Source organism: Accipiter gentilis, chromosome W (genome assembly GCF_929443795.1).
Source record: "Accipiter gentilis chromosome W, bAccGen1.1, whole genome shotgun sequence".
In the NCBI taxonomy this organism is placed as follows: domain Eukaryota; kingdom Metazoa; phylum Chordata; class Aves; order Accipitriformes; family Accipitridae; genus Astur; species Astur gentilis.
The window spans coordinates 29,020,038-29,044,776 of record NC_064918.1 but is presented as its reverse complement, the minus strand read 5'-3'; the positions used below and the strand labels follow the sequence as shown (position 1 = coordinate 29,044,776).

The window sequence follows — 24,739 nt, the reverse complement described above, 5'->3', positions numbered from 1 at the left end:
GCTATGCAAGCACAATACATAATATTTTTTCTTTTCAGAGGAGGAGAGGACATAGTGCCTTCCCAGAGACTTCAGCCAGCTAGGGATCCTGGCAAGTAGAGACAAGTAGCATTCTGACTGAAAAGTCTGTGTCAAATGCGACTGTGTTGTACCACCTATCAGGAGCCTTAAGATGGTGCAGGTCTCCCTTCATGGGCTCCTGTTCCTCCCTTCACTCATTCGACACAATCTCCAAGTTGTCAAACAGTACCAGGTCAACTGAACAACAGAAACCAGAAGCTTTAACTGAGTATAAATACCAGGGTCAAAACTACTGGATGAAAAGAAGCAGGCAAAAATCAATAAATCAATATGTATCTTTAGCAGCTCAAAGGCCACTGACATTAAACCGACCAACTCCTATGATGAGATGACTGCACTGCACTTTGCAAGGTCTTTTTGACATGGTCTCCCACAGTATCCTAATATTGAAATCAGTGAGATATGGACCAGATAAGCAGATGGTCAATTAGGTGGAGAATTGACAGGATTGCTGGGCTCAAGGGGTTGTGTGATCAGGGATACAAAGTCCAACTGTTGGCTGGTTAATCACTGTGTCCCTCAGGGACAGATACTGAGACCCATACTGTTTAACATCTTTGTTAATGACCTGGACGATAGGAAGTTCACCCTCAGCAAGCCTGCAGATGATACCAAGACAGAGGAGTGGCTGATATGCTGGAGGGCATGCTGAGAGGGACCTGAAATTCTCAACAGGCAGGAGAAATAGGGTAACAGGAACCTCAGATCGTTTAACAAGAACAAGTCCAAAGTCCTGGTATGGAATAACCTCATGCAACACTACAGAGAGGGGGATGAGTGGTTGGAAATTAACTTTGCAGAGAATATTTAAGTGCTGTCTACAACTGTCTCATGGGAAGATATAGAGAAGACAGAGACAGACTCTTCCTGGAAGTGCACAGTGACAAGACAGGACGCAACAGGCAGAAGTCGAAACACAGGAATAAGAAACAATTCTTATTGGTGGTCAGGCAGTGGAACAGGTTGCCCAAAGAGACTGGAATCTCCATCCTTGGGAGATATTCAAAACTCAACTGGTCAATATCCTGAGCAATCTGATCTAGTTGGACCCATTTTGAACAGGAGGTTGGACTAGATGACCTCCAGAGGTCCCTTCCAACCTTTATTCTGTGATTCTCTGATTCTATAAATATGGTGTCCTCTTCAGCTGCTGAAGTTATTAATACAACAAATCTATTTTCCTTTGTCAGTCATCCAAGTTGCAATTTCCATGGTAACAAGGGGAATTCCTTTTTCTCAATTTTCCCTACTTGTTAGATTAATTACCATATTTTAAGAAGGAAGACCTAACTGAAGGTGGAGGACTTCCCGATTACTACAGGATTATCTTTTTTTCCCCATGCTGTTACTCTGTCAGATGGGGATTTTGGAAGACAATGTTCAGCAAGTAGTCTGCATAGTGGCTGTTGGTTTCCGTAAAAAATGTGGAGAGACACTTAATCTTCTTCATGTTGCTTAGAGCACAGAAGTAGCCAAAGAAAAGGAAACTACTCTCATCTGCTTTACCAGAGTCTGATTAGCAACCTCTCACATGAGAACACCACAACTTCAGATGAGTTATTCCTGGTTTTCACCATAAGCAGGCAATCCAGTTCATCATAAGAAGGCAATCAAGTTATATTCCTGGGTTTAAAAACCACTAATAAGAACCAACAAATAGTAAAACATTTAAAATGTCTTGCTATGGAGAGGAGCAATTAAGTTTTAGATATCTATTGAAATCTCTTACCCCGTTGCTCTGACTTTGTGTAGCTTAACTGATTCAGAAAGATACCCAGTTTCAGCAGTGTCTGCTGTGCTGTAAAGTGAAGCTTCACTAACTGCTATTTATCTTAATAGTTTTCAGATTGCATCCCACATGGCTACAAAAAGGGAAACATCAGCTATATTTACAATGTCAAGAAAGACAACATTTTTTCCCTTAAGCTTTCATCTTGTTTGCTCCCTTAAAAACACTAAAAAGTAATAGAAAAGGATTTCCTGGGGAAAACTCTGAAACACTTAGATAAAATAGAAGGAAATGACAGTGAAAGAATGACAGGCCTCTGTGTCATGGATGGGGGTGGGAGACTTCAAATTATGAAGCAGAGAGTAAGAAGCAAAGTGTTTCTTCATAGTCATTGGCTAAAAAGTCATGATATTATTAATCATTTGTATAGGACAAGAAATGTGCGTGACTGTACTGTGAAAGATAAACAAATAGATGTATCTGTCATGGGCTTACATTTTAAAGAAAGGGGAAAAGTCAAAGGAACAGAGTACTGCACATATATAACCATCACAGCTTTCAAGTTTTAGAGAATAGTTGAAGTTTTTATAACGTCAGGAGTGCCTACAGCTGAGAAACACTTTCTGAAAAACTTCTGTCAGAAAAAGCTGTTTCAAATCAACCTATTTCTTTCCTGCAAAGCTGTATTGATTTCAATGAAATTTTCTGCAATCAGAAAGGGTTTTCCTTCAGAAAAGATTCAGATTTCATTTTGAAATCTATTCTGAAAAATAATTTATTATTTGATGTTATTAGATTATATTACATAAGTAACATAAGTTGTGCTTGTAAATGTTTCTGGGCACCCGCTAGCTTGTGTTTCTTGCCATCTCTAGCTCTTCATTCGTCTAAGTATAGATTTGGTTTATACTGAAACACTTTGGGCAAAAGTAGTTGGTATTTATGCTACTTACCTTTATCCAGGTAAGTTGGCTGCTTATTAGGAAGCCACTCTCCTTGCATAGCCAGCAGAGATGTAAGCGTATTTGTTTTCTGTGATGTCTATGGATGGTGATTCACAAGAACAGGAAGAGTACATTTGGAGGGTGAGAAAATTACTGCCATCCATTTGCTAAATTGGCATCCTACAAAAGCTTGAGCTCAGAAAGTGGTTTTATAAGACAATGTGTCAAATTACTTTTCAGTGACACAAAAAGGACTTGTTACCCTGAAGAAAGTGTTTCATATCAGTACTGAGAAGACCTCATTGATTTTTAGAATGAAAATAGAATATTTACACTATTGCATTATAAAATAATGTGAAAATATGACAATGGAACCATCCATGAAGGAAAAACATGTAAAAAGATCTTTTAATTGTGAAATAATTTCAGAAAATTCAGAAACTGAAAAACTTGGAAATGTTTTTTTCAGGAAATAGGGTTTCTAATTCTGCAGATATTAATTTAAATTTAAATTAATAATAAAACAAACATCAAACTGCCATTCCTATTAAACTGGATTTCTAAGCTTCAGCCAGCTTTAGGTCCAACCAAGTAGCTTGCTCATGCCACTTTCCCATTGATGACTTAAGTGAACTCTCCTATTTGATTCCCAAACCACACTAGCTAGAGATGTGCTAGATGATGTCCCTGCTCATTGCAGGGGTGGTTGGACTAGATGACCTTTAAAGGTCCCTTCCAAACCAAACTATTCTATGATTCTATGCCACCCTCCCAAGTGGCAAAGCATTTACTAAATCACAGTGTTTGTGAGTCACATCTGTCAACCACTGCTGCTAAGAGAAATTTTGGCACAGGGATCACATTGTTATACCCTTCTGTTTCGTATATCATCAGCTGGAGTTATTTTTCAGAAAAATGCTGAATGCCTATCACATACTGCTTCAAGCATGTCAGTATATATTAATCTTACACTGTGTATTGGGTCTGGCTGAGATGGAGTTAATACTCCCCATAGCAGCCCTCATAGCACTGTGCTCTGCATCAGTAGCTAGAAAGGTGTTGATAGCACACCAGTGTTTTGGCTACTGCTGAGCAGTGCTGGCACAGCATCAAGGCTGTCTCTCCAACATTTTTGCCCTCCCCTCAATGGCAGGCTGGGGCAGGGCAAGATCTTGGGAGGGCACATAACCAGGACAGCTGACCTAAACTAACCAAACAGATATTCCATACCATATGACGTCAGCTCAGATATAAAAGCTAAGTGAAGGGAGACGGGAGGGGGGTGCATTTTTGTCTTCCAGAGCAACCACCACGCGTACTGAAGCCCTGCTTCCCGGGAAGCGGCTAGACATTGCCTGCTGATGGGAAGTAGAGAATAACATAATTTGGTTTTTTTCTTTGCTTTCGCGTGCGACCTTTGCTTTCACTTTATTAAACTGTCCTTATCTTGACCCACGAGCCTTTTGTTATATTTTCTCTCCCCCGTCCAGCTGAGGAAGGGGAGTGATAGAGTGGCTTTGGTGGGCACCTGGCATCCAACCAGGGTCAACCCACCACAGTCCTTTTTGGCGCCCAATGTGGGGCACGACAACGGCAGTTTTGCATTAAGTGTTCTATAGCTAGTTGTTCAGTGGCAAGCTCCTGTGCAGGTCACAGAGCTTGTTAGCTGCTTGCTTATCTCTAGCTTGCTGAGTTTGGGAACATGTTAATGCAAATAATGGCTGCGTGCTTTGTCCTGGCACTGATGGCTTTGTTGTGCTGCGGGAACTATCTTGTGGGGAGAATGAAGGAACACGGGAACGTGCTAATACAAATAATGTCTATGTGCTTTGTCCAGGCAGTGATGGCTTTGCTGTGTTGTGGGAGCTATCTTGTGGAGGAGATGAGGGAACACATCTCCCTCTCCCTACCAGGCATTGATGTGAATGGTTTCATTATGCAGGCTCCCGAGGTCCTTGTTCACCCTTATGTGAGCTGTTTAATACTAATAATTAATACTGGTGGCATATTATGGGTATTGTGGAATCTGGTCTCGTCCTGGTATAAGAGAAGACAAGTTTTATGTGACGCAATACTGAAATGTGCCCTCAAGCAACCGGTCCCTGGGTGGCAGGGTATATGGAAGGATTTGGGCAGATTCCTAGGATGGTTATCACCTCCCATAATCTGGGACTTTACATCCGAACAGGCAAGTAACCCTGGCAAACTGACACGTCACCTGATAGAAGGGTGCCTTGCCTATCCCAATGAAAACCAGCAGCTTCTCGCACTGTACTGGGGCCTGGCCTATGCTTACCAAGCCATAGTTCAACACTCTCAGAGGACCACGGTTGAGGCAGGGACCCAGACTGCATCTAAGGACACCATGCTCGAGATAGGGACCCAAACAACAACTACAGTAATTGCCCCAATAGTGAAATGGAAACAGTGGACAAGGAGATCAACGGGTCCATACCATCGATTAGTGAGGGAAGAAGAGGAAAGGCTGGTCCTTCGATAAAGAAATTGGAGGAAGGAGTGAGGGAACTTAAACAGGAAGCAGAAACTACCCGGTCCCTGACGTCCTCAGAACTTCAGGACTTGCGGAAAGATTACAGCCACCAGCCAGGTGAGCGGATTGCTGCCTGGCTGCTCCGATGCTGGGATAACGGGGCTGATAGTCAGCTACTGGAAGGCAAGGAAGCGCAACAGCTGGGATCCCTAACTAGAAACCGGGGAATTGAAAGAGGAATTGGAAAAGAGGCAGCAGTTTGCAGTCTCTGGAGCCGGCTCCTCTCAAGTATGAGGGCAAGATATCCATTCCAGGAAGATCTTGTCAATTCCTCAGAAAAATGGACTACCGCAGATGAAGGCATCCAGTACCTGAGAGAATTAGCAGTGCTGGAAGTCATCTACAGTGATCTAGATGATGAGGAAGTCTCCAAAGATCCAGAGGATGTCCTGTGCACACGGGCCATGTGGCGAAAGGTGATTCAAGGTGCCCCAGCGTCGTATTCTAACAGCTTGGCAGCAATGTATCGTCCAGATATGGAAACACCAACTGTGGAGAAAGTGTCGTCTTGGCTCCAAAACTTTGAGGAAAATCTCTGTGTCTCCTCATCCCTACAGGACAGTGCCTTGGCTGTTAGGGATGCTCCAAGATATCAGTCCTCTCCTGCCCCAGTCAGAGGGAAAGGGAGCCCAAGGCATATGCCATGTGGTACACTTTGGTTCTTCCTGCGTGACAAAGGGGAGGACATGAGGAAGTGGCATGGTGAACCCACCTTTAAGCTGGAAGCCCGTGTACGTGAACTGAGAGGGAAGACAGCTGTTAAGAAGGGGTTACCCAAGAAGAAGGCTGTCAGCGTAGTTGCTGTAGAGGCCCAAGAAGGCACTCAGCGATCCTCCAGGCATAGAAGAACTGAAACCACCTCCCTTGATTCTGGTGAGGGGACTTCTGGTCTGGTACCGCAAGGATCAGAGAGTGAATATTCTGATGAGGAACAGCAATAGAGGGTGCCTGCCTTCGGCCAGGAGGAGGAAAGGGATGACTGGATATACTGGACTGTGTGGATTCAATGGCCTGGCACATCAGACCCACAGAAGTATAAGGCTTTGGTAGACACTGGTGCACAGTGTACACTGGTGCCATCAGGGTACAGGGGCACAGAATCCATCTGGATCTCTGGAGTGACAGGGGGATGCCAAGAATTGACTATACTGGAGGCTGAAGTGAGCTTGACAGGGGACAAGTGGGAAAAGCACCCCATTGTGACCGGCCCAGAGGCCCCTTGTATCCTTGGCATAGACTACCTCAAGAGAGGGTACTTCAAGGACCCAAAGGGGTACCGATGGGCTTTTGGTGTAGCCACTGTAAATGCAGAGAAGATCAAACAGCTATCTACCCTGCCTGGCCTCTCGGAAGATCCCTTCACTGTGGGATTGCTGCAAGTTGAAGAACAGCAGGTGCCAATCGCTACCAGGATGGTGCACCGTCGGCAATATCAGACAAACCGAGACTCCCTGGCTCCCATCCATGAGCTGATTCATCACCTAGAGAGCCAAGGAGTCATCAGCAAGACTCATTCACCTTTTAATAGTCCTATATGACCAGTGCAAAAGTCTGATGGAGGATGGAGGTTAACAGTAGATTATCGCGGCCTGAATGAAGTGACACCGCCACTGAGTGCTGCTGTACCAGACATGTTAGAGCTTCAATATGAACTGGCATCAAAGGCAGCCACATGGTATGCTACAATTGATATTGCCAATGCATTTTTCTCCATTCCTTTGGCAGCAGAGTGCAGGCCACAGTTTGCTTTCACATGGAGAGGTGTCCAATACACCTGGAATGGACTGCCCCAGGGGTGGAAGCACAGCCCTACCATTTGTCACGGATTAATCCAAACGGCACTGGAACAAGGCGATGCCCCTGAACATTTACAATACATAGATGACATCATCGTGTGGGGCAACGAGGCAGAAGAAGTGTTTGAGAAGGGAAAAAGAATAATTCAGATTCTTCTGAAAGCTGGTTTCGCCATAAAGAAAAGTAAGGTCAAGGGACCTGCACAGGAGATTCAGTTCTTGGGAATAAAATGGCAGGATGGACGCCGTTATGTCCCTATGGATGTGGTTAACAAGATAGAAACTATGTCTCCACCAGCTAACAAGAAAGAAACACAAGCTTTCCTAGGCCTTGTGGGGTTCTGGAGAATGCATATTCCAGGTTATAGTCAGCTTGTGAGCCCTCTCTATCGAGTAACACGGAAAAAGAACTATTTTGAATGGTGCCCTGAACAACAACAAGCCTTTGAGCATATCAGACAGGAAATAGCTCGTGCAGTAGCTCTTGGGCCCGTCCGAACAGGACCAGATGTACAAAATGTACTCTACACTGCAGCTGGGGAACATGGTCTCACCTGGAGCCTGTGGCAGAAAACACCAGGAGAAACCCGAGGTCGACCATTAGGGTTTTGGAGTCGGGGGTACCGAGGATCAGAAGCTCTTTACTCCCCGACTGAAAAAGAGATACTAGCATCATATGAGGTGGTTCAAGCTGCTTCAGAAGTTGTTGGTACAGAAACATATCTCCTCTTGGCACCACGATTGCCCGTGCTACACTGGATGTTCAAAGGAAACATCCCCTCTACACATCATGCAACTAGCGCTACATGGAGTAAGTGGAAAGCATTGATCACGCAACGGGCTCGACTGGGGAAATCTAACCGCCCAGGAATTCTGGAAGAGATCATGGAATGGCCAGAAGGCAGAGATTTTGGAGCATCACCTGAGGAGGTGGCTCGTGCCCAAGAGGCACCACCATATGAGTTATCAGAAGACGAAAGGTGTTATGCTTTGTTTACTGATGGATCCTGTCGTGTGGTAGGGAACCATCGGAAGTGGAAAGCTGCTGTGTGGAGTCCCACACGACAAGTCGTTGAGGTCACTGAAGGAGAAGGCGAGTCAAGTCAGTTTGCAGAAGTGAAAGCCATCCAACTAGCCCTAGACATTGCTGAACGAGAAAAGTGGCCAGTACTCTACCTCTATACCGACTGCTGGATGGTGGCTAATGCCCTATGGGGGTGGCTACAGCAGTGGAAGAAGACCAATTGGCAACACAGGGGTAAACCCATCTGGGCAGCAGCATTGTGGCAGGACATTGCTGCCCGTGTAGAACACATGACTCTAAAGGTACGTCATGTAGATGCTCACATGCCCAAAAGCCGTGCCACTGAAGAACATCGAAATAATGAACAGGTAGACAAGGCTGCCAAAATAGATATAGCTCAGGTGGACCTGGACTGGGAGCGTAAGGGTGAGCTATTTGTAGCTCGATGGGCCCATGAGACATCGGGACATCTAGGGAGAGATGCAACATATAGGTGGGCTCGTGATCGAGGGGTGGACCTGACCATGGAGGCCATCACACAGGTCACTCATGAATGTGAAACATGTGCTGCAATCAAAAGAGCCACCAGAGTAAAGTCTCCCTGGAACAGAGGGTGGTGGTTGGGCTTTCAATATGAGGAGGCCTGGCAAATTGACTACATTGGACCGCTGCCACGAACACGCCAAGGCAATCGCTACGTACTCACCATGGTGGAAGCAACTACTGGTTGGCTAGAAACATATCCTGTAAACCATGCCACTGCCCGAAACACCATCTTAGGCCTCGAAAGGCAAATTTTATGGCGACACGGTACCCCAGAAAGAATTGAATCAGACAATGGGACTCACTTCCGAAATAACCTCATAAGGTCCTGGGCCAAGGAACACGGGATTGAGTGCGTGTACCACATACCCTATCACCCGCAGGCATCTGGAAAAATTGAGAGATATAATGGACTGTTGAAGAGTATGTTGAGAGCGCTAGGCAATGGGACATGGAAGCATTGGGATACAAATTTAGCAGAAGCCACTTGGCTAGTTAACACCAGAGGATCTGCTAACCGTCCTGGTCCTGCCCAAACAAAACCCCTACATACTGTGGGAGGAGATAAGGTCCCCGTGGTGCACATGGGGAAGTGGCTGGGGAAGGCAGTGTGGATTGCACCTCCCGTGGGAAAAGGCAAACCCATTCGTGGGATTTTCTTTGCTCAGGGACCTGGGTGTACTTGGTGGGTAATGCGGAAGGATGGGGAGACCCAGTGTGTGCCTCAAGGACATTTAACCTTGGGGGAAAAATAATCTGTGATATGAGTTGTATGTTGTAGGAAGTAATGTAGCAGGAATGACCTGAACTGCAGAGGAGTGAACTTCACAAGGAACCAGACAAGTGCATCGGTGACCCAAACCAAGCCAGTGTTTGTGCCCAAGGATCGAACATACTGCTTCTCCTGTCCTGACCACTCATCTTGATGGATGGGGCCCAAGTCATAACCTGTGTGTGAACATCTGGAGGAGTGGAAGAAGCCTGTGGAATATCCATCTCTTAAAGGACAGGGGATAGTAAATAATAAGAATGTATAAATCTGTACGTTGGGTATAAAAGTGGTTTAAGTATGTAGTTTCAGTTGTAAGTGTTGGTAAGAAAGGATTTCAGTAATGAGAATTAAATACAATAGTATGGTTAGAAGATATCTGTATTAAATTATGTGGGACCTGAGCAGGACGCAAATGGTATGGAATAAGGGGTGGAGATTGTATTGGGTCTGGCTGAGATGGAGTTAATACTCCCCATAGCAGCCCTCATAGCACTGTGCTCTGCATCAGTAGCTAGAAAGGTGTTGATAGCACACCAGTGTTTTGGCTACTGCTGAGCAGTGCTGGCACAGCATCAAGGCTGTCTCTCCAACATTTTTGCCCTCCCCTCAATGGCAGGCTGGGGCAGGGCAAGATCTTGGGAGGGCACATAACCAGGACAGCTGACCTAAACTAACCAAACAGATATTCCATACCATATGACGTCAGCTCAGATATAAAAGCTAAGTGAAGGGAGACGGGAGGGGGGTGCATTTTTGTCTTCCAGAGCAACCACCACGCGTACTGAAGCCCTGCTTCCCGGGAAGCGGCTAGACATTGCCTGCTGATGGGAAGTAGAGAATAACATAATTTGGTTTTTTTCTTTGCTTTCGCGTGCGACCTTTGCTTTCACTTTATTAAACTGTCCTTATCTTGACCCACGAGCCTTTTGTTATATTTTCTCTCCCCCGTCCAGCTGAGGAAGGGGAGTGATAGAGTGGCTTTGGTGGGCACCTGGCATCCAACCAGGGTCAACCCACCACACACTGACCAGCCATATTTCATTTTCACGGATGTCATGAAAGGAGTGAGGGAGATAATATTTATGCTTTAGACATACAAGGTGACCCTCAAGGATGTGAAATCAAATTAATTTTAAAGTAGATTAGGTAAATTGCATTTAATTCCTTTTTGTGTACTGTTTTTCAGAATTAAAATTTATGTAGCTTAATTCAAATTCAAAGGGAATTGAATCAAAACAATTTCAGGCTACCTTAGTACCTAACAATCTAAAGCTGTAGGAATGCTCCACTTTAAATGCGCACCTTTATATAAATCAGATTCATCTTCTCAATTCTGATCATGTTGTCAACCTGCCAGTTGAATTCCTGTGTATCCTAACCTGTTTTCTTATAATAAATACAACACTTCTAGGCTGGAGGATGCTGGTATATGCAAGGGTTCATAACTTTGATATACTGGTGATCTCAAAACGCAATATAGCTGGCTAGTAGACTTTCATATAACTGTACTGAGAAAATAATTGAATATCCTTTTCTTTGGTAACAAATGAAACAGTAGAAACTGCTACCCAATTCACAGACCAGCAAGGTCCTAAGGAAAGCCTGGATTGTATCAGACAAAAAGCTTTCTCTGAGGTATTTTGAAAATGCAGATGATGGGTTCAGACTAGATTGTAAAGGTGCATATGTGTGAGTGAGAAGTGAACCTAACAAAAATGCAGTCAAAAAAATCCAGGGACAACCAAGGAAGTACCAGCAGCACAGTCCTGAAAGAAATCCAAAGAGGGAGAGAAAGTTCTAATTTGGACAGAATGCTAACTCAAAACAGATTTGATTTTCTGAACAAAGAAACTGTCTCCTGTTGTTTGTCTCTACTGTATTCAAGGAGTCAGAATTCTGTGTACATTCTTTGTAAATAGAGAGCAACACACCCCAAAATCCCAAACTCTCCAGATGTAACTTGTTTTACATGAAGAGTGTTGGCTCAACACAGAATTATATGCCCAGGGAACTCGATATTCAGTTCATAGCTACTTTTTTTCTAAAATCTGCTGCCTTTGTGTCCTGGTTTTGGCTGGGATAGAGTGAATTTTCTTTCTAGTAGCTGGTACAGTGTTATGTTTTGAGTTCAGTATGCGAAGAATGTTGATCACACACTGAAGTTTTCAGTTGTTGCCAAGTAGCATTTAGTCTAAAGTCAAGGATTTCTCAGCTTCTCATGCCCAGCCAGCAAGGAGGCTGGAGGGGCACAAGAAGTTGGGAGGGGACACAGACAGGGCAGCTGACCCAAAGAGGCCAATGGGGTATTCCATACCATGTGACGCCACATCTAGTATAGGAACTGGGAAGTGGGGGCGGGGAATCGCCGCTCGGGGACTAGCTGGGTGTTGGTTGGCGGGTGGTGAGCAATTGCCCTGTGCATCATTTGTACATTCCAATCCTTTTATTATTGCTGTTGTCATTTTATTAGTGTTATCACTATCATTATTAGTTTCTTCTTTTCTGTTCTATTAAACCGTTCTTATCTCAACCCGTGGGTTTTGCTTCTTTTTCCCGATTTTCTCCCCCATCCCACTGGGTGGGGGGGAGTGAGTGAGCAGCTGCGTGGTGCTTAGTTGCTGTCTGGGGTTAAACTATGACACTACCTCAGTGAACCGTGTAACCTGTGGTAACCCTATACATCAATTCAGGGAAGACAATTAGGAGACCCCTTCTGTTGAGTCACGAGATTCAGAGCTGACCCCCTTGCTTTCTAGACTCCTTCTCAGAGAAGGGGTCTAGGGTCAGCTGGATCCACTCTTAGTCCCAGACTTGGTCAACGGTTTTATGTCTTAAAGGGATGAGGTGTAGGGACTATGGAAAAGGAAAGAGAGAGCAAGACAGAGAGAGAAGAGAAAGATTTCACCAGTCCTGGGTCCAGCGTTGGTTCAGTCAGTCAAGGGGTCCAGTCAGTGGAGGGGTCCAGTTCCAGTGGGCTTGCACCCCTGGGGCTTCAGTTTGTGTCCTTTTATCATCATTGCCCCTCCTTTTGATGGGCATTTGAACTCATTAGGCTAACTAGGTGTCATGAGCAGTTTGTGAGCCTTTGGGACTTGGGGGTCCTTTGGGGAGTAACTTCCCCTTCCCTGCAGATGTGATCTTTTGTCACGCATGGTGAGCTGCCCTGCTCAGCATATCAGAACAGCACATCAGAACACAGACCTGTTCACCCTCCAGCACGCCCTCCCTCCCTGTCCTGTTGCTGCCCTCCCTTGTCCTGTTGCTGCCCTCCCTGTCCTGTTGCTGAAGGGTGCTGATCAGCTTCTTTTCACCTGTGGTTCCTTGTTATGCAGAGGTTATGCAGTTTGCCTTTAAGCAGAACTTGCCCCACCACAATGTTTGAGACATTAACTCTTTCAGTCTCTCACAGGAGTGTAAACCAGTCCCACAGCTACACTCATGATACAATGGTGTAACAAATAGTGATAATGAGTAAAAATTATTAGAGTGTGAGGGTATGAGAGGTCACAGAACATCCTTGTTTCAGTTAGAATCTAATATATAAGCTTACCATTGCTTTCCTCCTCCTACTCCAAACCTGTCCTTCCCCTTCAGAGAATTAGCTAAGGAGAGACTTATACAAACACGTGGCTTGTATTGGTGCCTTGGTGTTTTTAGGTGGGACAAATAATTCTTCTAACTTACTGTTTTCCCGGAAGAATATTGTGCATCAGCTCAAGTGATCAGACCAATGAAACCCATTGCAGGCTGGTGTAGCCTTTTTTTTTAATAGGATGAAGACTTTCCATGAGGACAGAAAGGGAGAGGAGGAAAGTGATCTCACATCATGAGTTTAACCCTCAGATGACGAAGCCCTTTCTAATAGGTTAGCATTCTTGACGGCAAGATGAATGTAATCAGACTCTGCAGTGACATCTTGAATTGATTTAGATTTCCACCTCCAGTGACCCATTTTATTTACCAGTGTTTTCCAGATCACACATTTGCACCTGAACATGGGGTAAGTGCTGCTATTAGAACTGTAATAGCAATTGCAAGAACTGCTTTCTGTCTTTCCAGGTTTTGCCATGGGTAATTATGTTTTTTGCTGCTGGGTAGCACAATGAAGCTGAAATACAGCCTTGGGTCAAGACCCATATCTTTACAGGGTCAAATTATTCTTTATCTAACTCAGTATCTTTGCCTACACTGCTGCTCAGGCAGAAGAAGAAGGAAGTTTGCATGTCAGGAAGATTGCTTCCTATTGCAGCATGAATAACCCAACTGGTAGCAAGTTGGCTGTGTGCCATTCAAAATTGAACAGCCAAGTCAAACTTGGTCAGAGTTGCGCTTTACTGGGGTAATGCTGTCTAGTCAGACACTGGTGCAGGAGCATTTTCAGATCAGTCTGCTCAGCCATGGGAGGAGGAAGAGAGAGCAAAGGAAGTTCGGCTGTCAGAAATCTTGTTTTATCTTCTACTGTAAATAACCAACTGGCAGCTGGTCAGGCATTCAAAGTTGAAAGGTCTAGTGACGCCTGTTTTAGGTGCATCTCTTCCTCAGTTAATGGGCTGAAAGCATAAGCATCAGGCAGCAGCCTGAACTGATAGCTAAAGCCACTTTCCATTTCAGCTATGTGGTGGACTATGTTGATCTGTAAGTTCTGCATGTATTCCTTACCTATGGGCACATAGGTCAGGTTGATATTGTCATTGCCAGTGGATGAGGCAACTGCTGTTCTTGCTGTCAGGCCCAATCTGCTGCCTGTTAAAGACAGGGAACAGACCTGGGCTGCTGTGTATGCATGCCGAACTGTCTCCATGAAGTCCTTTTTACTCTCGTATGTGTTACAATTGGTTTCTATTAAAGTGAAAGTAAAATCTGAAAAACTTTCCTGTGGATCATGGTTTTAAAATTTACCCTTTTAAAAACAACATCCCTGAGATCGCTAAAGACAAGACAATTAAAACTTTAATTTAAAGGTGGAAAGTGCAATTGCATCCACCATAAATATGAACCTACTATTATTTTATTGCACAGTGAACCTTAACATGTGCTTCAGCTGCACGGTTAGGGCAGCATGAAGTTTTACTCTATATTTTTGTTTGGCTTTATAGTCTGACTTACTTACTTACATAACTACATACTGCTTATGGCCTGAAGAGAGGATGTTGCAGTTGCATCTGTCTAGAAGAAAGAAGAATAAACAAGCAGAGGAAGAAAGGGCAGAAGGAAAAAAGATTGCTGGAAAAGGCATAGAGCACAATATGATAGCACTTTTGAGGCAAGTGATGCTATTCCTCCTCTCACAAAGGAGAGCTCCCTAATAACAAAATGTATATCCTAACAGGACATTATTCAAGTTGCAAAGTCAAACACCCAAAGGTTAGCAAAAAAAAAAGTAAAGATGGCATGGTGAGGTGGGTTCTCACCAGGAGAGGAATGGGTTCAAGCACCTCTATCAGCATGGAAACCAAGTGCCCTCATGAGCTTACCCACCCAGTGAGATTCGTCAGTGGGAGCAGTGAGGTGGAAAGAGGCAGTCAGGTGGTCTGCAGAGAATAAATATTGTTTCTCCAGTGCTTGGAGGAAAAACTGAGGTTTTTGATATGTAACTTTGCTTTAAAAGTGTTGGAAACCTGTAATGAAAAATGAGAAGTGAAGTGTAAAGACTGGCTATCCTTGTCAGAGTGGTTTGTAGAGGTGCTATGAGAAGGGCTTCTACCCTGCAGTGGTGAAGGACCTCAGAAAATGGAGGTAGGGCTAAGTGCAGGGAGAAGCTAGAAGTGAAAGACAGAAATGTGTCAGTTTATGACTGCATTTTTCTCCCCTGATCAACTCTGGAGCTGGTATTCAACAGAGCTGGCTGGTCCTGTGTGCTGGTTTTGGCTGGAGTAGAGTTAATTTCCTTCATAGTAGCTAGTATGGGGCTATGTTTTGGATTTGTGCTGAAAACAGTGCTGATAACACACTGATGTTTTTGATACTGTTGAGCAGTGCTTACAGAGTCAAGGCCTTTTCTGCTTCTCACACTGCCCTACCAGCAAGTAGGCTGGGGGTGCACAAGAAGTTGGGAGGGGACAGACACAGCTGGGATAGCTGAGCCGAACTGACCAAAGGGATATTCCAGACCATATGACATCATGCTCAGCATATAAAGCTGTGGGGGAAAAAAGGAAGGGGGGGATGTTTGGAGTGATGGTGTTTGTCTTCCCAAGTCACTGTTACATATGATGGAGTCCTGCTTTCCTGGAGATGGTTGAACACCTGCCTGCCAATGGGAAAGTAGTGAATGAATTCCTTGTTTTGCTTTGCTTCTGTGTGTGTCTTTTGCTTTCCCTATTAAACTCTCTTTATCTCAACCCACGAGTTTTCTTGCTTTTACCCTTCCAATTCTCTTCCCCATCCCACCAGGAAGACACCTTGGGTGGAGAGGACAAGGCTGCAGGGAGAGGGAGGTGTGGTTGCACTGCTGGCTTTGTTACCATCTCTTTGTTGCACTCTGGGCATACTCCTGCATAACTGCTTCAGAAAGCTGCAAGAGGGTCAGTAATGTGAATATACAATACAACAAAAAACCTACAGAGTAAGGCTTGAAAAACTACATATTTAATGAAATGTTTTCGGAGAGTTTTCAGGTTTGAACAGTGTAGGATCGCTTTCTACTTGCTGGGCAACTAGGCCTCGTCTTCATGTTAGCATCATAAAGAAGATCTGAAATGAAAGAAATTTTAGGGATGTTTAATAAACAGATTGGAAGGTGTTTAATATTGGTAAGATGACCTATTTTTTTATCAACCTAGATCTCCAAAATGGTTATGCTGTCTTCCCCTCTCCCCAACTTTTTTTGTATGACATATGGCAATGCAGGTTGAGATTTTAAGGTCAAAAGTTGAAGACATTTGAAAACACAAAATCTTCTGATGTAAAAACAAATGTTCCTCTCCTTTTGATAATACTGTAATTGAGGTGCTTGAGCTGCAGAAAAGAGAAGGTGACAGATTATTTTTAGCAAAGGGAGCTTTAACTGTGCAGTTGCAAATCCACATTTGCACAAAAAGAGCAAGTCTAGGTTTTCTGACTGTGCTGCTTTATGAAGCTGTTGTTTTGGGATGAAATGAACTGGCTAAGACCACCCTTCATATCTTGATTGGCAGGATTTTTTGGTTGCTGTCAATCCAAAGGGATTTTTTCATGTGTCTGAAAAAACTCATGTATGGAAATAGCTGCATTGTAAATATACTCTGGCTGACTAGACTGTTAATTCATGGGATATAAACATATAAAGATAAAAGGGAGATTAACAATCTTTGTCCACCATGAGTGAATCTATATGTTCCCACTGCCTGCTATTACTCACATATTCAGTCCGTAATCTGGAAAAAAAGTGCAAACTCCAAAACACTAAAATACTTTTCTAAAATTCATCTAAAAATGTTTAAATTGCATCTTGCTTAGAAGTGAGGATTAATGTGCTGTACTCATGGTACTGGCTCTTGGAAATGATACTAAGTAGACCTGGGTCTGTCATTCTGTCTGCTTGTCTATCATACAGGGTATTCTTTTTTCTTTCAAGCATTTCATAAGAAAAGGATGGAAATGTCACTGCAGCAGTGGTCTCAGAGTAGATAATCCTGAACACATAGGGTCCCCTTTAGAAAGCTGATTAGTGGTCTGTGCACTAGGCTCCCAAAGAGTTAATCAGAGAAAGTAAAATGGAAAAAGAGGAAATATTTTTTTAAATACAAAATAAAAAATCAGAAACATAGTAAAATATAATTTTCTAGTTTGCTACATCTGTCAAAAATGCATGCAAGTAATCACTTGCATTTACTCTCCTCAGGATGCATGATAAGATCTACACAAAAATTGGTTCTATGTGGAAACCTAAAAATGTAGAACCAAAGCCTTGGAAAAATAAACTTGGAAGTATGTGATTGTAAGAAACAGAGGAAGCAGGTCAAATCATCTGCAAGTTTATTAGACTCCCACAATGAGATTACTGGGGAAATGGAAATGAAAAATCCTATATTATTCAACAGAGTACAAGTAGTTGGGTGGGTTCATGCTGCACAGGAGTTGGATCTGCTAATACAATTCAGATAGAAGGACTACTGACCTCACTGCTGAAATCAGGCATGTGAGTAGATGTCCTCATCAGGTGTTCATTAGTAAAATGACTGCAGCCATTTAAAATGTATTTGTCCCACAGCTGCTTGTTAAAGAAGAGTGGGTGGAATAGGCTGCATGAGCATGCCTCATCCCCTTCAGAGTGAAATTAGGCAGGTTTGCTTAACCTGAGGATGATATAATTAAAATGGACTAACTTCACTGGAGTGGGTGACGCTTGCACAATCTATTGTCATGATCTATTCTGCTGGTTGGCTGTGGGGTGGCTGCCTCCCACAGAGTGATGGTAACAAGCATGTATGAGCTACTGTTAGGGTAAGCAACTGTACTGGGTTTGCGTGGCAAGGTTTTGGTAGCAGCAGGGGGCTACAGGGGTGGCTTCTGTGAGAAGCTGCTAGAAGCTTCCCCTATGTCCGATAGACCCAATGCCAACCGACTCCAAGACGGACCCACCACTATCCAAAGCTGAGCCCATCAGCGATGGTGGTAGTGCCTCTGTGATAACATATTTAAGAAGGTGGTGGTGTGAGAGACTGAAAGAGTTAATGTCTCAAACATTGCGGTGGGGCACCTTCTGCATAACAATGAACTCTGCCTAACAACAAACCCTGCAGAGCAATGAACCACAGATGAAAAGAAGCGGAACAGCACAGATCAGCACAGGACATCAGCAACAGGACAGGGAGGGCGTGCTGGAGGATGCGCAGCACCATGTTCGGATATGCTGAGAGGGGCAGCTCACCATGTATGGCCAAAGATCAAACAATGGTCATGTCTGCAGGGAGGGAGAAGTTACTCCCCAAATGACCCCCAAGCCCACCGACCCATTTCCTGAAGGTTCTGAAAGCACAAACTGCTCATGACACCTAGTTAGGCTAATGAGTTCAAGTGCCCAACTGAAGGAGGGGCAAGGAGATGATAAAAGGGCACAAACTGAAGCCCCACACATGTGCACCCACCGGAACTGAATCTTTAGACTGACTGGACCAATGCTGGACCCAGGACCAGTGAAATCTTTCTCTTTTCCTCTTTCTCTCTCTGTCTCGCTCTCTCTTTCTCTCTCCTTTTTCATAATCCCTACACCTCATCCCTTTAGACATAAACCCTTTGACCAAGTCTGGGACTAGGAGTGGATCCAGATGCCCCTAGGCTCTTCTCTGAGGAGTCTAGAAAGCAAGGGGGTCTACTCTGAACCTCATGACTCAACAGGAGGGCTCTCCTAATTGTCTTCCCAGAATTGATGCATAGGGTTACCACAGGTTACACAGTTGACTGAGGTAGTTTCATGCCAGTTCCTGTTGAGAGAAAACACGTTACCTGCTGTTATGCCTCCCAAGTTCAGGCTGCTTCTGCCATGAATAAAATGTTTAACTGATCGTGTGGTGTTGTTTCACCTTAATTTAGCCTGAGGGAATTCCGAATTCAACACGACTCCCTGGTCTGTTCAGCCCAGGTCGTGACAGATGATCATTGTAGGTCCCTTCCAACTGAACTATTCTATTCTATATCTGGGAACAGCTTTAGCAGTGATCCCTATTTAGTGTTTCATCATTTACAAGTGCTGAAATGACTGACACCCCGCATGTGTTTTTAGATCAGATCTTTGCATCATGAACCAGTGGGCAAACACATTTAGTTGTATCACACTACACAAGCCATAGAGCATATTAATGGGACCAATTTAGCAAGGGGTTGTGTATGCAGCCTTGTTACTTAAACTGGGATTTTGATCTGTTGAAGGTCTAACATGCTGCAACTTGACAGTGACTTGCTCTTGTCAGAGATATCCTATCTCATTAGCATCTAACTAGGGTTGTTTTTCTTTTCCATCACTTCTTTTTGTCATAACATCTGTATAAATTTTGCTGTCTCCATGACAATACTTTAGATATACTGGGTCTTTCTCCACATTTCACTACAGGCATAGAAATGCCCCCAGGAACATCTGAGAGACTCTCTTTTACTTCCTTTCTGCTTGTTTGAAGACATAAGTGAGCATAGCTCAGTTTCCAACAAAAATTAAAATGACCAAACATATGTTTTTCTAAATTATATTTCTGCAGCTGGCAAAGAGGAAACTTTGAGTATCACTGATATTGAGTCACATGGAAATGAACAGGTCACTCCCCAGCTAAAGAAACATATCTACCTCCTCATGTAGAACTAGTTTATAATCTTCATAGTGGTTTTACCTGCAATCAAAACAAGGAAAAAATAAGAAAATAAGAAAACAAGAAAGCAAAAAAGGCTTAGTTCTGTTTCATTTAGCCTCTTACATGTATTTCTAGTGTTTGTATAAGCCTTCTTGCTCTTTTTAAGGTATATACCTCTGAGAATTAGAAACTCAATACCTCTATTTTATTACCTGATTTATTTTATAGCCAGCGTTCCGGTTGCTTTCTCTCTGTGTTCAAAAACTTAAAAGCTTAAAATTGCCTCTGTGAAGTCTGATGATGCCAAGTCCATCAGGATCTCATTAAAACAAACAAACAAATCCAAGAGTTTACTTAGAAGTGATGCTTTCCATTAGAAAAAGAAACTATGAGTTTAGTGTCTTCTGCTTATTCATTGAATTATACAGGTATTCCTACTTTCTTAACTTCAATTTTATAACACATCTGGTTGGTTTTTTCTTCTCTTTTTGCAGGATGCAGATCTTTGAAATGTCTTTAAGATAAGGATTACATCTTTCTTTTTTAGCTTGTCTAAGTTACCAAATACCACAATCATTCCAGAGCATTCTTTATGTCCTCCCTGCAGTCTGTAATAATAAAGTGATCTCTCTGTCTCAGATGACCTGGTAGCCCTTCTGCCTTTGTCTCCTAACTAGTCCTCTTTCATTCATTTAGGCTTCCCTTTACAAGGACCACTCTTCAGTGGTGCTGAGTGAAGTATGACCTTGTCAGACCAGCCCCATGCATTTACTATATAAAATAGCTAGGGTGCCAAGAACTCCAGGTCTATTTCAATACAAAGTACAGCAGCATCTCCAGTATATATTTATATGCTTAAATTAATACAATACATCATACATACTTTTACTATTGAGATAGAAAGCCATAAACTAAATATTCACAGATAGTTGGTCCATTTTTTGAGTTGGGTCTTTAAATAGGAACCCAGTGTTCTGTGTGAAATAAATATATACCACATCATTTGCAAAATCTGTTAGGAGTACAAAATGTTAACTCTGTTACATCTTGTTCAGCTAAGCATACATGACATTTTCAAAACTGTTAATAATTATTAAAAACTCCTTGGAATAATAAATATAGTACTTATATATTACTTCTTAACTGTACACTCATAACAGCAGAGTACAGCAGCACCGTATGAAGAGAGAAATCAGAGAATAGCCACTAAACCAATACAGAGTTGTAAAAATGTGAGTGTGGTAGCTTTCCGGTAACTTTCCAAGAACATGTTTTATAGGACACAGCACAGGATAAACTTCTATTCTAATATTATCATAAAATGTTTTATCCTTTGAGCTGCTGAGCACATAGCACTTGTCTTTGCCTTCACAGACAGGAGGCTGTCCAGCAGCCTGGAGAACTCAGGTTCACAAGGAGATGGCTGAGTCCTGGTGGCCAGACTCAAAACAGCTCAGTCCAAGATTACCTACAACTTCACTTTCTCAGTAAATACATCATATTTCTTTACCCTCAAATTTTATTAACCCAACTTTTGACTTTTCATCCACCTACTCTGTTCTGTAGTGTCTTGCAGAATTCTCCCTGCTGCCCTTTACAGCAGAAAAGCCTCTAATTTAACAAACCAAGTGCCTTCACTTGCCCAGACTCATTATAGAGTTGCCAATTTACCATTCCTCAGCAAGACTTCTTGAGCATCTGGTTTGGAAAGTATCTCAGTTTTATGAGTTTGTGGTCACTCTTATTTGCTCTGATGCTCTCCAAGAGGATGAAGTTAGGCTTCATGTAATAATGCAGGGAAATGGTATGGATGTGATTTAATATGAACGTGGTGGAGACTGGTCTTTAATTTAATGTTTTATCACAAGCTGAAAACCCAAATAACAGAGAAGAGTCAGATAGATACTTTTTTTTCCACACCATTGCAAGAAAAAGGTAGATAGACAGATTAGGAAGAAGGAAAAAAAAAAAAAAATTAGTGTCCCAAAGTCCAGGGGACAGGCAATGTCTCTACAGGACTTCTAGGCCTCTATTCAAAGCAAATTAAGGAAGCTAATCCTTCAAAAATGGGAAATAACTTGGTTATGAGAGCAAATTTCTATAAAGCATTTTCAAAGCTATTAAAAAACAAAAGCAACGCTGTTACTGTCTGTTCCCAAAATGGTGCCAATGTAAACAGTGTGAAAATAACTTATGTTTGGAAAGCAAGGTGTTTCACAATGAAGGCTGTTATTTCACTTTTAATTTGTCCCTTGGGGCCTCTTTATAAGTGTCTTAGACCCAGCTGCATTATGTTCTGCAGTAGGGAGGACTATCATCTAATCCTTTTGCTTGGGTCACTTGGCACTGCCTCCTTATCTCAGTAATAGTTTTGTTTGCAATTCCTCTGACTGATCACTTACAGGTTTAGATGAGTTCTTTACTACTCTAACATGAATTATCCATGGGTGCTTGTGAATTAGCTTAGTGTGACTATGTGACCAAGCACAGTCTCAAGGCTTCATTGTAATGAAATATTCTCCACTTTCTAGGAAGAATGCAAGAAAAGGGATTTACATTACAAATTATTCCTAAATAGCATTGCCATTCTGGGGACCTCTAAAGTAAAATAAAATCCCTTCTAAAACAAAATCTGATCAGACCTTGGAATTTCAAAATCATCCTTGCTAGCTAAGTTAAACTGAACAGATAAACAGCAAGATTACATCATTTTCTGAATGAAATGACTCATTGTTTTATGTGTAATTACAGCAAGACTTGCAAATGCTACATGCTGCTGCTGATGATGATTAAATGTATTGGTCTGAGCAGACAGTAGAACAAAATGTCAATGCAGTTCATGCTATTTCACTTGAAGAAGTGCTGAATATTCCCTTACTCACTGAAAGATAGCAAAACATGAACATCTCTTGTGCCAGAGGAAAAGCTTCTGTGACCATAACAAATTCCAGTCCTTTCAAAGCCTTGCAGAGTTGCACTTCACTATCTTACAAGATGTTAGCATTTCTTCTTGTTTCCCATTTCTCATTGTAAGTGGTTGAACTAAAACAGTAACTTCAGTAAATGAAAGTATTTAGTTCTGGGAGTGACAGCACTTTCATGCACACCATATTTAACAGTACTCTTGCTTATACTGTGAAATACTTAGCATTTTCAGATTTTTTGAGACCTATGGTTAGAAATGTTCATATATATTTAGTCAGATAATAAGTCGAACTCTAAAGTATGTTGGGTTTTGATAACTAGAAAATTGTGTATAAGTGTCTACCATCCCAGATAAAGGAAAATAAACTCCTGTACCCACCCCACTGTCTGCTTTTACATCAATTAGATAAGTATAAAAATATTAGTGTTCAATATCTATTGCATTTCTTGGTGACCTTGGACTGCTTTATTCTTCTAATGTATGTGTTTCACCTTAAAATATTTTTATTCATTTGGCTTGTTTATTTCTAAAGACTATTACAAACTTCCAGGCTTTGGTAAATTACAGTTCATGCTAAAAGCTATCTGGTTCCATTTTTCCAGCTGTTTTAAAATGTCCATTTAAATGCCTATAAACATTGTTTGTTTTTCCATTTTTCTTTCCAGTAATTCTTTCAAACTCTTGTTACTGTGTTTGAAATACAAGTAATCAGAGAGAGAATGGCTAAGTCTGGCCTTTTCAAAGGATCTAAAGCTGAGGTGTTCTTTGTTGTTTACAAGGTCTCTCTCTCCTTGGCTCTCCTGTTTGTCTGAATTTCCTATTCTCTTCTCCAGTCCTCCCTCACTTAGCATTTCTTCCTTCTCATTGCAGTTCATCATGCACTCAGGTTTGCCAGAAAGATCTTGAGCCACGTACAGCTTGTTGTCATGATGGTACATGCCAGGGCTGTAATGCTTTGTCTCATAGCAGTTGTCTTCCTCTTCCTGGCATGAGCTTCCCTTGGCACTCTCGCCATCCAAATGAAATGAGATTCCCTTCCCTTGGCTTTTCTGGGAAAGATCAAAGGGTTCTTCCTGTTCCAAGCTTCTCAAGACATCTGTCTGGGACAGAGAAATTCTTCTTCTAAAACCTTGTAGTGGTTTGAGGGGGGAGAAAAGGAACAATTTATATATAGCAAATTTTAATATGTGATATGTGGTTAAAAAACATGAGATGGCCTTCTATTTAATATTTTACCTTTGTCTTCCACCCAGCTATCACTAACTACTTTACTGTTTACATCTCATGGCATCTCCTTTGAGATGCTGTTAAAAGAAGTACTATTGTATCCACTTCACAGCCAGGTCAGGACACACAAAACTTTGTGCTGTACATGCCAGACACTTGATGAGAGAGCTAGGAATAAAAGTGAAGTGTCCTGGCCTCTTGTAAACTATTTTTGCCAGTGAACCTACCCACTTCCTTCTTCCTATTTTTTTTTTTAAAGGAACACTTTGATCTAAACCATCACATGCCATAATCAAAGTCCCCATTTTTGTACATCTTTTTCCAGAGGAATGGAAGAGATTAAAAACATGTTAACATATTTGTTCTATGGACCCTCTGGTTCAAAGTTACTACTTTAAAAATGAAAACACAATCATGTCTCATCAGTCTATGACCTCTGCTCTCCTTGATTTTTCCTCTCTCATCTAGTACCATTGAAAAGCTATATGCACTAGATAGTGCTTCAGCTTGAAAAAATCATTATAATCAAATGATGATTTTGAGTTGTGCAGTATAAATCTGAGTGTGGTCCTGGATCTAGTTTGTCTTAATATTTGTCAGAGCGTCTCCTTTCTGTTCCTCTTGCTGGAAACCCAGATGTTACCCAGGAGGTATCTGTGGACTTAAATGTGCTCTGACCATCAGGATGCACAGAAGATTCAGACACTGCAGGTATAGTCCATCTTAATTAAAAGAAAGATGACAGTACTGGGTTGAGGATTTCACCCAATAGCAAAAATCTATGAAATCCACTATTTTACTTCATAGTTTGGGGTTGGTTTTTTTCCTCAGTAATTTAATCCAGTTTCTGCAGGATTTATGCAGCCTCACTAGATACAGCTGCT

General features: G+C 42.4%; 2 protein-coding genes across 2 annotated transcripts in view; one reads left to right on the top strand and one right to left on the bottom strand.

Moving 5' to 3' along the window:
• Positions 1-24,739, top strand: part of LOC126035452 (uncharacterized) — a 293,141-nt gene that overhangs the window by 228,228 nt on the left and 40,174 nt on the right. The window lies entirely within an intron of this gene.
• LOC126035451 (zinc finger protein 366-like) overlaps positions 22,981-24,739 on the bottom strand; it is a 46,734-nt gene continuing 44,975 nt past the window's right edge. The window contains exon 6 of the mRNA XM_049794047.1: positions 22,981-23,757. Coding sequence (XP_049650004.1) covers positions 23,249-23,757 — 509 coding nt within the window. The 3' untranslated portion in view covers positions 22,981-23,248. The remainder of the gene's footprint in view (positions 23,758-24,739) is intronic.